Consider the following 15,106-nt stretch of genomic DNA (forward strand, 5'->3'; position numbering starts at 1 on the left):
TGTGACTTCTCATTTGTTTCCAACCCACAATAGATTTTCCATAACTTTGGAAGATGCATGGAGGGGGAAGGAACGGAGAAGAACGCCGTGAGGCAAGACCACGTGCCCTGCAGAACCCGAGAGGCTCTGTGTCTCAGTACAAATGGGGCTGCTGCTCCCCCACCCTTGTTAGCTGGGTGAGGGGCTTATTCTCCAGGGAAATCAGCTGTGGGGGCTCCAGAGTTGGGGGGTTCGGGGGAGGAAGGGAATTCTACCCACTGAACTCTTCACCCTTAATCTCTGCCCATGTTACCCTCATTCACAGGCAGGGTATTACAGGGTCCTTCTCTGAAAAGGGGCTCCCAAGACAAGACCTTACAGAGATTGTAATCAATATTGTCGATTAACATTGACTTGCAGGGAAAATCATCATTTGTTAAACTCTGTCCAAATGCAGAATTTCCAATCAATTCTCTAGTGCCTTACTCCCAAGTAAGAATGAGCTGCAAAGAACCATCAACTTCTGAAGAAAACCTTCAATAGGCAAACCAGAAAACCACTCCCACCCTCACCCTAAAGAAAGGGTCCAAAAAATAGACAATCAAGGGAGTATCCACCTACCAAAAACTATAATTAATTTGAGTAGATGTTGTATGGATAAAACAAAAATGGAATACTATGACCCCAAGACAACCACAATGTAAGAAAAAGGGTCTGATTCAACTAAAAACATAGGAACTAAAATAATTCAAGGAAGGGTTTAGATTTGATAGTTTCCCATTGAATAGAACCAAACAACAGAAATGGAAACTAGAATAAAAACAGGAGTTAATGTCAATCCGAGAATCCCTGCATTCAGCTAGAAAGTGTCTAAGAAATAACAACGAAAATAGTTGCATAGAAATAATCAAAATATAATACAACTGATCTTTTCAGATCTACTTCATGAAAGGGCCTACAGAATGCCCAGCAAACTGGATTTTAAACACATGCACATAAACACACACACACACACATGGTCATTTCACCATGAAATATCAGAATCGCAGAGATAAAGAGAAAATACCCAAAGCTTCGGTGGCCCAAGGCATGGAGACAGGGACACGTACAAATATCAGGAGTCAGAATCGCCAGCCCCTTCAGAGATAGTTCGGAATGCCAGAGGATAAGGCAGTGCCTGAAAAATTCTGAGGAAAATCTTCAAACTCGAATCCTATAACCAGCCAAATTATTAATGAAATACGAGGACTGACTAAAGATATTTTCAGATTTGTACAAATAGAAAGATGTACTTCCATTTTTCTTTTTTTAAGGAAGATACAGGGCAAAGTATTTCAGTCTGAGATAATAAACAAAGAGAAATACATGATGCAAAAAAAGTCATCAAAATATCCCAGATGAGTAAGAAGACCTCACAGGATGGGAGAGTGATACGTCAGGGCTAAGTTCATGTGGTCCAGGTCGGGGATGAGGACGGGAGGGGGCCTCCAGGAGGGGGCTAGGCCAGAGGAACGTCTGAGCATTCAGAAAAAACATTCATTGAGACTCTACATACCTGTTCAAGCACTTGAAAGAAAATAATGTGAGTAAAACATTAAAAAATTTGCAGATTTTAAAACGAAGCAACTATTAACTCCAGGAAAATCAAAAAGTTGTACAAGGGAGGAACAGTGCTTCCCAGAAGAGTACTTGGCCTCATCCTGATGTACGGGAGCACCAGCTACTGACTTAATTGGAATTCCTTGGGAAGATAACATTGGTGAATTACTGGTCTGGATAAGAGAAAAATTCTCAACCTCTATAAAAGGAAGTCAATAGTTTTTTTAATGCTTCAAGAAATAGCAGCATAAGCCTGTTATTTGGAAATATGGACACAAATATCAGAAGACCTAGATAAAAGGCTTTAGAGATTACTTCTGGAGTAGAAGAGACTAAGAAAAGACTATTCTTTTTCTTTATCAGCATTTTAGCACCGTTTGTTTTCTAACTAAGTACATGTGCTACATCGATAAGACTATACTCAAAACTATAACCAACGAGATTTGGGTTCATTAATGGAGATCGGTGCCAAGCTGGAGGGCTATGTCTAGAGGTATGTTCTGGAGCTCTGGACCCACCCTTGTGGAGGACACTATTAATTCCTCTATGAAGACAGGGAGAGCATTCTTCCCAATTTACATGTGACCTAAGTTTTGGAGGATTTATTAAAAATTCAGATATGAGAATTAAAATTATGAATTCAGGCTATTAGGGAAAAAATAAAAGTTCTACACTTTGGCTTAAAAATATTTTCTACTGCTAAGGATAAATATGATTATAACAGTGTCATACACTGTACATACAGGTTTACAATGACATAAGATCAGCATAAGAAAACTGGGTGACTACAAAAACTGAAATTTGATGCAATATTGAATTATACTGAATGCAATGCTCATAAGGCTGCAATACTCTTTACAGCTTTATTCTTCCCTGGATCACATTTTGAAAGGGTGATAACAAAGGACACTGGGATAATTAAAGAGTTGAAAAAAATATATTTAACAAGGAAAACAGAAAACAGCTGTCTTCAATTTGTCCTGTGGAGGAATAATATGACATATTCTTACTTCAGGGTACAGAATAAGAATTACAGGTGAATATTTCACATATACCAGTTTCAGCTCAAAATGAACACCAACCACATAATTTTCCTAAAAAGAAGTGGGCTATATTTTGTGGTGGAATGGTTTCCAACTTTAGAAAGTTTCACTAGATATAGAAACTATGTATAATTCAGTTGAGAAATGTGGAAATATTTATGCTCTGTATAGAAGGAGAAGGAAATTGGAAGTCTCTCCCAACTTTAAAGATACCAAAAAAAGGAGAAAACAGTACTTATAAAATATTTCAAGAATCACAATAATTTAATTCATTAGATATATGTTCGTGGGTTTATAAAAAAAAAGTATTGTTTACTGAAATGAGAAAATGTCAATTTCTGCATACCGAAATTATGGGACATCCTCTGGTAGAGGGAGAATATAATACCCTTTAGTTCTCAAGAATCATCAAATAAACCTCATTGTTTTATATTGCCTCTTTTACAATGACGTTAGGAATCTGAATGAAATTCTGAAGTTGTTTCCAGGTTTTTAGATTTAATTTCCTGATAAAATAGGCTTCTGAAAAAAGAATATGCTTTTTATTATAACCACAAGCTAAAATCTTTCCAACTAATTTCTTTTATAAAGATCTTGTTTTCCTCACCATTAAAAAGTGCTTCATAAAATAGGAATGTATCTCCAAAGCTCTCCTCAATTTAGACCACCTTAAATGGAAATCTATATTAGATATTTATGATATCTAAATAAATGGAATACCTTATTAATGGAAATTTGGATTTGAGGATGTTCTTCATACATAAATTATGTATCAACAAAAAGTTACACTTTCTGCAAAAATACGTCCAACATATTAAAGGTACTGAAATAAAGAATTGGGAGAATCCTAAAAGGGAGAAACCACATCTACAAATGTTTACTAAATAAGCATGTGAATAAATGCTACATGGCAAAAATACAGGAGCAAATACAACAGACCTATTATATACCCAATCTGCTGTGTCTGAATGAGGAGCTGTTGCATAACCTTTAGTTCTACAAAAATAACACAAAGGAAAGCTTTGTGTATATATCTTTCTTCAAGATTTTTGTTCTTGTTCTGATTTGATGGGGAAGCCTGTGAATCTGAAGAGATGAGAAAGGCCTCCTGGTTTCATCTATAACTGAGATCTTGCCAATCTTAGCAGAGAAATGCTGAGACATATAAGCTACTCTTTTTGGGCCTTTTCCCTGACATTGAAGAGCTGTCCGGGAGTGAGGGAGGAGCCACACCTATCTTCCCTCTTCTAGAGGTAAGGATTCCCCTAACGCTCACAAGTAAACAGTAACGAAGTTTCCTGCAAATGGAAGGATGCACACTCTCTCTGGTGGCAGAAGAGGGACTACTTTGCATACTTTAATTCTCATACTACACCTTTAATGACATCCCAAACAGAATGATTACTCACTAATCACACAAAATGCTTTCTGGTTCTACCTATTGCATACTATATTTAGGTTTATGATGGGTAAAATCTGGAAATTTTTCCTAAATATATATTTATAACCTGAACAAAAAACTGCAGGCCAGAAAGAAAATGACTCTATTTGTGGGCAAGCTCTCTTTTGACGATGTTAAGGACTGCACCAAAGTTCTCTTCCCCAGAAATCTCATTGCTACAGTATGTTTTTATGTTGTTATTTATATTTTGGAACTAGTTTGGTTGAGTGTAGTTCTCGCTGTTAATAAATATTCCATTAAAAGAAATGTCTGTGTCAAAAATAAGTCAATAGTCATCTCTTCAAATGTATTTTTGCTTTGCTAGCTACAATATGTAATATCTCTTATCTCCTTATCTATTCACATTTTTTCCTCCACACCTAGTGCTATGTAAATACCACTAACACACAGTAACTGCTATGTAAGTATCTACTGAATGAATAAACTTGATAGCAGTAGGATAGCAGTCCTTCTAAGGACTGTAAATTTAAAATCTGATAATATCAAGAGTTGACAAGGATGAAGAACAATTGAAATTCTCATACCACCTCCTTAAGAAAACTATGATAGTATTTACTAATGCATAGATTCAGCTCTTATCTACATATCCAACAAGTCTGCATACATGTTCACCAAAAACATGTGAGAAGTGCTCGTAACATTATTTGTAAGTCCAAAATGAAAAACATCCCAAATGCCCATCAACTGGAGAATATTCATATAAATCATATTTTCATTCAGACAAGTCATACTATTGTATATTTATATAACTTATCAACTAGATTTCAATGAGAAACTACAATTACATGCAACAGGAATAAATCTCACAAACATTATATTGTGACTCTCACTAAGGATCTAAGATCCATTTATATAAAGTTCAAAGGCAGGTGGACTTACCTATGATATTTGGTGTCAGAATGGGGGTTACCTTTTGGGGGAATAGTAACTCCAAGGGAACACATGGGCGGGTTTCTGGGCTACTGATGATTGTGGCTTAGGTCTAGCTATACAGGTATGTTCACTTTGGAAAATTCATTAAACTGTACCTTTATGACTTGAAATTTTGCTGGGTGTCACATTTCCATAAAAGTTTAAAGAAAAAAAAATTCCTACCCAAACTGATTTCTTTCTTATACAGGAGTACAACTTGCTTCAGTAGATCTTGTTCAGATTGTTCAGTGTGTTATTAGCTTTGTCTACTATATTTGGATTTTTAGCTCTTTTAAGGAGAAACAGCACTTAGCATTGGGTAAGTGATAAGCAAAATGCAAAATATATTGTATATAACAGGCCCCATGCCAACCATTTACCTATCGCTCTACCCTAAAAAAGTGTCCTCTTAGATAGGCACTATTTTTATTCTAAGAAAAAAAAATCTTAGAAATTCTAAGTGACTTCCCAAAGGTCAAATAATAACAGACTTGCTCCGACCTAGGCATTCACGGCAGCTCTTGACCGGGAGACCTATGATGGACTTCACATTTAAGACCTCAGCAGGCGTAGCAATGGTCTCTCTTCAAACTCTTGGTAAAGTTTACATTTCTCTAGATTATATTCTTTTCCACGAGACTAATACAAAACCAGGTTATGCACCATAACCTGGGCCCCTCAATCTCCAGCGCGTGGCCCTAGTGCCCTCAAGTTAACTTCTTGCTCATTGCCCAAATTTTGTTCTCCTCAAACCCAAAATTATCAAAATCATCCATCATGACATTTCTCAACTTTACTCTCTTGACAATAAAGTTCTTGACAAGATGTTTTCTTGTCCTTTTCCCCCTATATCCAAATGCCCTTTCACATTTTGACCTAATAGTCCCAATCTTTCCTGTGCTGGCTTCTGCTCCACAATAACTTGAGGGCTTTAACCTGTAAATATGTGGTAACTGAATTAACGATTCCTAAATCATCACCCTAAACTTTAAGAGCCCCTTAGACTGGAAATGGCAACTCTGTCATGTGCTCAACGTGCTTATATTTTATGAGATTTAGCCATTCATCTTCCTCAAAGATAGTTCTGACCCCAACTCCAAGAAACTCAATGGTTTTTATATACTTACAAAATTTTCAAATTTTTATTTCTTAAGTATGACTCCTATTGGTCTTCCTAGATATGGCCCCAACTCCTATTTCCAACCTTAGGCCCACTTCTCACAAACCAGTGTGTATTAGTCAGACCAAACTACCTTTTTCTGGCCTGTTTTTGCTCAGGAGGGTCTCCTACTGGCACCTCCTTTTCTACTCAAATCCTACCTATCCATGAAAGCTGACGTCTTCTCCTCCATAAATCGTTATGTTTCCCCAATTGGATGCCTGTTTACTGACTTTTCATGGCATTTGTTTCTGTTGGTTTTTTTTTTTAGTTATTTGTGTGTATATTTAGTTTCCCCTGGACCGTGAGCTGAAGACAGTACGTCATTCTTACCTATAGTTTTCTACAATTCTTAGCCCAGTGTCTTACACAGATGGGCTCTTGATAATGTTGAAAAGGTGGGTGGGTGGACTTTTTAGCAACCAGCATCCACCATTCCCTTCATACTTACTTCTAAAGTCTTAAGTTTCCCTGGGTCACAACTGCAAAATATAAAAAGCCAGGAAGATTGAAAATAGTTCCGATCTGTCTTGGAGGATCACTTTAGAGCTCAGTTAACAACTGGTAGAAAAGAATGTATGTAATCTATTGTTTATGTAGTCTAATAAGAATATCACACATTAAAATAGTATAAGATTTAGGTAAATTGAGTTTAAGTATGGTTTTGAGTACAATCAGGAAGCAGATGACGTCTATGAAAACAGATTACATAATTCCAATCCTGACGCTAACTGATGAGGTTTCAGATATGTCACTGAACCTTCATGTCACATAGGAATCTAAGAGTATCTAAGTCACAGTCTCCCAAATATATACCTCAGAGGCAGCAAGGTGATTCAATGAAGTATCAAAAAAGTGTGACTACTATTCATATTTGTTCTTATCTGAAATAAGCTTTACTGTATGGATTTGTGTCACCCTGACATACAACATGAAATACATGAGGTTTTCTGACGGAGGGAGATCATCATGCCCTCCGCACCCGCACCCGCACCCTTAGGAAGGAAGGTGGACCGTGTGCACAGACTCACGACACTCTGAGTGACATGGCACAGCGCCGCTCGCCTGTTAGTTTTAAGCCCACAGCGTCTTGCTGGTATGGTTCAAACCACCGAAAGACAAATTCATAATTTGTCAGTTACAAAAAGAGGCTTATTCAAAATATGCTGACGTTTTTCTACGCCAACAGTGTGATGCCTGCTACTTGGGAACAGACCCACGACTTCCCGCCCCCAGGAGAGGGGGCAGAGTGGACGGGAGGCAGCTGCTTCTGCAAACTCCTCCTAAGGAGACAACATTCCGAGACGTTTGAGGCTCTTTCGGGGGTTACGCCATTTTGTTACCATAAACGATGTGCCAACTGTATAAACTCTTACATTTACATTTGAAGCAAAATTTTATAGTCTATTTAAATGGCTCCCAAATCTTTCAAAGTTTCATTGTTTTAGTGCTACTCGTTGAAATATGAAAATATAACTCTGTTAGTACTTTTCAAGAACTCAGTGACACCATGGAAAATGGAAATTATCAGGCAAATTTCAATAATTTTTTTCAGTAACTGGTATATTGGATTTAAAATCAATTACTAGTATATAACAGGAACATCCAGAGATAAATTCTCCTCTTACGGGGAGGTAATCCTGTGAGGTAATTTTTTCAGCTATGGAAGCTACTGAAATCACAAGTTGGAATAAACCAGATTTCTGAATGGCTATCACAGCGCTGAACCAAGGTTTTCAAACAAACTGATGAAACATACTTTGCCACTTCTTAAAAATTTGATGACTCTAAAAATAGTTCAGTGAGAAAAGCTATTTTTAAGATAAAAATTAGATTTATTAAATATCCTTTCAAATTCATGTTTGTATATATATATGTTGCATAAATCATATTTATATTCTAGTTTGCAATGTATAAAAATGTAATAAAAATACATAAGGGTAAATACTCAAAACATTTTACTAAGAAATGTACATACGGTAAAGAGTTAGAAATCACTTGCCTAGAAAAGTCTCTCTTTAAAATATTGTTTGATTCTGTTGTGATTAAATTGGAACTAAAATTTTCTCAAACTACTGAAAGATGACACAAAATTGTAACAAATCAAAGAGGGTATCTAAATGCACTGATATTAAAAATGCCTTTTAATCTTACACAGCACATAGATATTCGACACTGAGAGTATCTTTTTAATATAAAAATCTGCTTCCAGAGATTTTTTAACATTCTGATGCATTATGCCTGGGAAAAATAAGAGAATTACCATGGGAACAGGGCCATTTTAATACAGATATATAAAGAAAAATATGGCATTTTTCACCATTTCATGTTTTTTGTGTGTTAAACTCGACATCCTAACTTCACTTACTACTGACACACCCACAGATCTCATCCTTAGATTATCTACTTAAATTCTTCCTAGGTCATACACCTCAAGTGAGCAGGACTCCTCTGTAGCTCCAGAACCGCCTCCAGAGCGCCCTGTCTGGGGCAAACATGACCTGATCATGTCCTTCCTTTCGGGGAGGCACTAAACTGACACAAAGAAGAAAGGTGCTGTGATCATGCAAAAACTAAACTATTCCCCCAGTGCAGTGACTCAGGACACCATGCATCTCTCACCAGGTAATAATGGAAAATATCTTACCAGTTCAGGCTTTCTAGAAGGATCTACAAATAGAATTATTGTGTTGTCAAGCACAATCCTCATAACAGTTCTCAGGTAATTATATCCAGTAAGCCCCAGTATTATGAGTCTTCAATATCATAAATCACAGTTATTGAAAAGAGGTAGGAATCCATTCAGCATTCTGACTGTTTAGTACATTTATCACTAAAATGCACACTCCTTGTATACAGGGATTGTATCTGATTTCTAGTGACTAGTACAAAGCCCAACACATACAGGGGATGCTCCTCATTTGTGGGAGGGCCTATGAATGTACTGTAGAAAGATAGAGTAATAAATAAAGGGAAACATTTCAACTAATAAATGTCTCTGTGACATATTTGGAATCAATTTTCAGCTTATTTTTATACTTATTGCTAGCTTTTCCAGATTTAAGAACACAACTAATTACAAGAAGTGGTTTCACCGAACACGCCACTTGACAAGGAAGTAACTGTTTCGTGAAACCCCTCCCCACGCGGTACCGCGTCGCGGCTGTGGTTGGCCTTGGGAGCCACCGAGGCAGAGACGAGTTTCTTCCTGAGCGAGTCACACTTGAGTGGGAGCTACGGGGGAGGGGCAGCCCACCCCTGCTCAGCCCTCGGTGAGTCACACAAGGTGTCCGGCTGACGACCTGCACACCGGCTGGGTGTGCGCTGCTACCACGTGCTCGTTTCTGAACGTGCTTCTGTTCACCGCATTGCACTGGATATTAGAGATTTAATACAGTCCGCATAGATATGATTTTCCCCACAATGCCCCAGAAGGGTGTTCTTCTAAAAAGAAACATTTTGGGGGAAAGTACTAGAATCAAGAGGGTTTAAATGTCAAGCTTTCATTCCAAAAAAGTTTCATTTTTGAAGAAAAAACAGTCCTTAATGGGAAAAATATTCTCTTTACGTCTGTTGGGTCATTAGCCCCAGAACACAATGGAATACACATTATTTTCTTACCAAATACAATTTCATTCTATCTAGGAAATAAAAGCATTCTAGGAAAAGGAATTAACTTAAATGAGATTTACAGGGGAAATACAGGAAAATTAATATAAAATTATTTAAAGAGCATTTGCTAGAAGAGTTTATATTACATGTGACGTGCCCTACTATATGTGAAAGAAGAGAAAAATAAAACCTTCACTCACCTTTTAAAGACTATCCTGGTCTTGAGCACTTCTATTTTTAAGTTACTAAATAAGTTTTCTTACATTGTACATTTTTATTGTTTATAACATATAAAAAATAGAACCATTTCTAATATTTAAAAATAAATAATACAGCTTAGATTTTTAAAAACTAAAGTTAGTTTTTAACAGAATTATCTGAAATATTAGCAGTCGCATATACATATACCTAGTAAAATTATGAAAACATACACTCAACAATTGTTTAATAAGAGAAATTAACAGTTTGCTGTTTAAGAAAAAAATACCAAAAGAAAAGAGGCATTCATTACAATTCAGGATCTGTTCAGTGAGTTAACTTTATGTATTGATACAAGGAGTAAAAATACAACATACATAAGAATTATGCAAAGCCACAACACGGTGTTAACAAAGGTTAAAAACAATCATTCCACAATGACTAGTCACAAAAATACAGTCATTAAATTAACAAACATAGGTTAAGATTTATTTATGCCTGTCTCTTAGTCATGCTTATAAATATTACAACAAAAGATTTCCCACCAGGAGAAAATTTAATGTATATTCCAACTTTCTTCCTAGTTATATTTTAACGACTTAGCATACTTTAATTTTGCTTTAAAGTGTTTGAAATTTCATGTCATTCACATATGTATATGTATACATTTATACACACATTCTTAAATCTCTAACCTAGTGAATAAGATCTGCTGATATTAAAATTACCCATGAGAGATTAACCTGACCTGTTAATAAGAGGTATTATGAAGTTTGGATAATATGCAGCAGCACAAAGAAGTAAAAGGTTGTATCTGGTTTTAACAAAAAAACTTCAGCCCCCTTGAGCTCTTTTAATGTAAAAGGCTAATTTAAGGAATAAAATTCTTCATATAATGAAAGACCCAGACATTCTAACTATATGTATATATATGTATATATACTTTATACCTATAAGAAGTAAATAACATTTGTAAAAATTCTGGTATAAACATTTATTGTGATTTTTTAAAATTTCATCTTTGTCAAAAAATGTTATAATTAGTGCAAAGACTGAACTGATTAACTTCTTTTGAAATAGATATGCGTAAACAATGAAGAATTGTGTACTTGTCTTATTTTGTAATTAATGGTTATTGTTTTCTTAATCATTTGTTTTTCTGAGGTTGAAAAAGTCACTATGCACAGGACTTTGATGAGCACTCAGTTATTTCACTTGTGGCATCATTTATATATAAAAAAAGGGCAGCAAATACGAACTGAAATATAGTATTAGACACTTTCCAGAAACATAATATGTGAGTTTGTGCACTTTAAATTTACACATTATATGCCAATTATATCTCAAAGCACGGGGGGAAAATGTGTGTCATACTGAATATGTATGAAAGGTTGATAAGTCTTAAAATGTTTTAAAATATTAAACAAAGGTTCAAAAACATCCCACTGACCCCAAATGAATATGTAATTCTAATATTCTATAACTTTAAGTACATTTTATGTTAAATTTTTAAAGCATTATAATGTTTACTATCTAGAAGAGGACTTCGCAAACTTTTTCCCAAAAGGGCCAAATATTTCAGGTTTGGGGACCATACAGTCTTTTTTGTAACTAATCAACTCTGCTTTGTGGGGCAAAAGCTGCCACAGATCATACATAACAAGTGTGCATGACTGGGTCCAGTACAACTAATTTACAGAAACAGGCAACGAACCAGATGGATCCATCAGCCATAGGAAACTGACCCCAGAGATAAAAAATCTGACTCAAAAACAATTTAAGGTACTTCAATACCCGCCTAGCACAAAGCAGGAGACACGGTAAATCCTTAACGCTTTGTGAATTAATGAGGTAATGAATGAGAAGGGAAACAAGTATCATCGTGATTCACGATCTCTGACTGCTGGTCGGGAGCCCGCCTTCCCACCTGAGGCAGAATTCCAGGGCTGCAGTCCATGCCTTCTTAAGAACTAGCTTACAGACCAAATCAGTAAAATGAAGGAAAATGTAATATAGTAAAGAGAAAGTGAATTTCCAATCTAAGACGGCTCACAAAAAAATGGTTACCTTGTGGTGAATTCCTACGTATTTCCAATCTCTCCAACTAGACTGTAAACTCTACAGGCCAAGAAATGTCGGGTGTTAGTGTCTAGGATACAGCAGATGGGCAGTGAGCATTTTAAGTAAATGTGAGAATGCTTTCTACGGCAAAGTGTTTTTTATTAGTTCCCACAAAGTGATGGTTCTCTGATACAGCAATTTAACTCTAAGATCCTCCTATATAGCTTATATGTTGTTGTTTTCCGTCAGCCACACTGACTATAAAGATGCATTTCAGCCTGAACTAGAACTTGACCTGCTCTTCAAATGGCCTGAGTTAAAACTTGGGTTTAGATCTCATTGTAAAGCTTTCACTTGAGTAAAGAAAAGCAAGTGTCGGCATCAGGGTTGGTCATAAAATTGAGTTATAATTATTTTACAAGTAAAGAATGGCTTAACTTCATAAATTTAAATATAAATAGATAATAGACTCAAATCAGTTTTCAACTGAAAATACACTTTGTTGTTCACAATTTAAAATATCAAAAGTGACCAAAATGCTGATTTCAATATATTTATATATTAATTATTCTTCAAAGCCTGGATATTTGAAAAATAGTAGAGAAAATAAATCATTCACGAACAATATTTATGAATTTTGTCTATGGCTCCAAAAAAATAAACAAAAAAATTAAAGCATCCCAAATACAGTAACTCCACACAGTGGAAGAAATGAATATTCACATAAATTACTATGTAAATCATATTTTCCAAGATTATGGAACAAAATGTAAACAATTCACTTTAAGTAAATTTCTCTATCTTTTAATATTTTCACATTTCAAACAAAATGCTAAGTCTAACAATGACGAAAGCAAAGTGTGAAGGAATGTAATTTGTTTCTGGATCAGTTATTGGACATTGACAGACAAAAGCCACACACAGTTACACACTCAAAACACAGCCTTGACTTGCCATTGTTACAAGCACATTTTAACATTATATACAAATACAAAAATAGAACATTTATGATTAATTAAAGGGCACACTAAAGATGTACCGGAGAAAAATATTTCCATTAGAAAAGTGATATGGTTCAAAATTCACTTATAAAAAATAAATATATATATAAAGCTATTATATATATATTACAGTACTTGAAATTGAATGGATTCTTATTCCAAACAATTGAATTTAACAAACACAAGCCAAGATGGCCAGTAGTCTGCTTTAAAAAAAAAAAAAATCAGAAAATATAGTGTGTGCATTACAATTTATAAAGAGAAGAAATTAAAGTAAAAGGGACATAGTAACAGAAAGGATAAACAAATAGAATAAAATTATACTATCGTACCGATTTCCACGGTCCCCGATGCCATAACACGTCATCAGGGCAAGCGTGCCCATGACACTGAGCCACACTAGGTGGCTTGTTTAACATTTCACAGTTTTGCTCTTGTGACATCTGGCCATTGGGAAACTGACATATTACGGATCTTGCTTTTAGTCCTCCTCCACATGTTTTTGTACACTAAAAATAAGAAAATCCAAAACTATGTGGCTTTAAAGAGAATATTATATATCCTTCAACGTTTACTATGTAATTAGTAATATTAGAGTTTTCAAGTTTATCCATTTTTTATAATTCTCAACATTTCTTTCTGGGTAAAAAAGTTTTGGTTCCATAATTTTTTTAAAAATAGACAAAATCTTGAAAATACCATATTTCAGTAGGATACCAAGGGTCTGTAAGACAGACAGGTTAAGCCAGGAACAAACTGATTAACTTGAGCAGTAAGTTCTGTTTAGTTGATGTTTGGGTATCCATCAATAATCACTACGTAGCCATGAAAGCTAATGAGGCAGATCTACATGGGCGAGCATGGAAAGATGTTGAGTATACACTACAGGGAGACAGCAGGCGGCAAAGCAGCACATCTGAGAAGGACCTATTTCCGGAGCCCACGTAAAGCCAAAGTCTGGGAGGAAATGCACCAGACGTTATAAGTTCTTATCTCTTAATAATTTTCATTGAATTTTTACAATGAGCATGTCTAAACTCAGGAAAAAAAAATGTTACTTTCATTTTGGAAAACAGTAAAGGTAAATTTTTTTAATTTACTTGGTATTTATTAGCACCTGGCCAGAAGTATATTTTTAAACAATGATTTTCAAATTCCTTGAGGAGAAAATCTGCACTAAAAAATCATTAAGCAAAAATATTTGACTAAATTGTTTCATTCATCCAAAGCCAATATACATCTTTCTTATTCTTTCTCATCCATAACACAGGTAGGATTAGTATTTATTATAACCATTTTAAAAACCATCTTCATATCCCATAACTAGAAGAAATACCAGGATGTGAAGGTGTGCACCTGACAACTGTTTAAAAGACTGGCCAGATGAATGGCTCAGTAACAGGATATAAACATGGCCCACATGAATCACTCTAATTCTCTAAGCAATTAAAACAATAACATACTAATTGTAGAAAAGAATTAGTAGTTTGCAGACATATTGGCTAGCATATTATATTGTCAAAAAATCTGGAGTACAGACTTCCTATCATGAATGAGTGACTTCATAACACGACAATATATATTTTTTAATGGTTTTACTCATTCAAAAAAATTCTTTCTGTATAGCCTGGTGAGGAGAGATTACCCAACAGTTAACAGAATGGGGTGCTGAGCTCTGGGTCTTCAGCGATGTCCGAACCCCACAAACTGAGAAAAGGCTGACTTACTTCTCCCCAGCTCCCGGAGCGCCACCGAGCACAAGGTCCTGCGTCGCAGCGCCTGGACTCCGGGGGCCTGGAGGCGGCGCGGCAGTGCCGGGCGCTCTGCCCGTCCTCGTCCCGGCACCGCACGGCTCTGCGCTGGAGCCCCGCGCCGCAGCTGCGCGAGCACTGCCGGGGAAACGCGGAGACACGCAGGCTGAGCACCGGACACGGCGCGGCCAGACAGACACCGGGACCTGGACTCGAGTTCACGCCCCCCACTTCAGAGCCCCCCTCACTGGAGTCACAATTTGAACTGGGAAAAATCTGCCAAGCGAATGAACCTCTAAGCTTCCTCAGAGCTTCCTGATGAAAAGGTG

At 36.2% G+C, this 15,106-nt stretch overlaps 1 protein-coding gene across 3 annotated transcripts in view; it reads right to left on the bottom strand.

The window, feature by feature from the left end:
• Positions 1–15,106, bottom strand: part of ADAMTS20 (ADAM metallopeptidase with thrombospondin type 1 motif 20) — a 118,530-nt gene that overhangs the window by 33,896 nt on the left and 69,528 nt on the right. Inside the window, exons 27-28 of one of the 3 annotated variants that reach the window (XM_036889513.2) lie at positions 14,754–14,915; positions 13,359–13,535 (exon numbers count right to left, since the gene is read on the bottom strand). The exons of 1 other annotated variant lie outside the window; for it this stretch is intronic. In XM_036889513.2, coding sequence (XP_036745408.2) covers positions 13,359–13,535; positions 14,754–14,915 — 339 coding nt within the window. The remainder of the gene's footprint in view (positions 1–13,358; positions 13,536–14,753; positions 14,916–15,106) is intronic. One more of the 3 variants, XM_036889509.2, reaches the window with a different exon arrangement.

This window comes from Manis pentadactyla, chromosome 14 (assembly GCF_030020395.1).
Source record: "Manis pentadactyla isolate mManPen7 chromosome 14, mManPen7.hap1, whole genome shotgun sequence".
NCBI classification, from domain to species: domain Eukaryota; kingdom Metazoa; phylum Chordata; class Mammalia; order Pholidota; family Manidae; genus Manis; species Manis pentadactyla.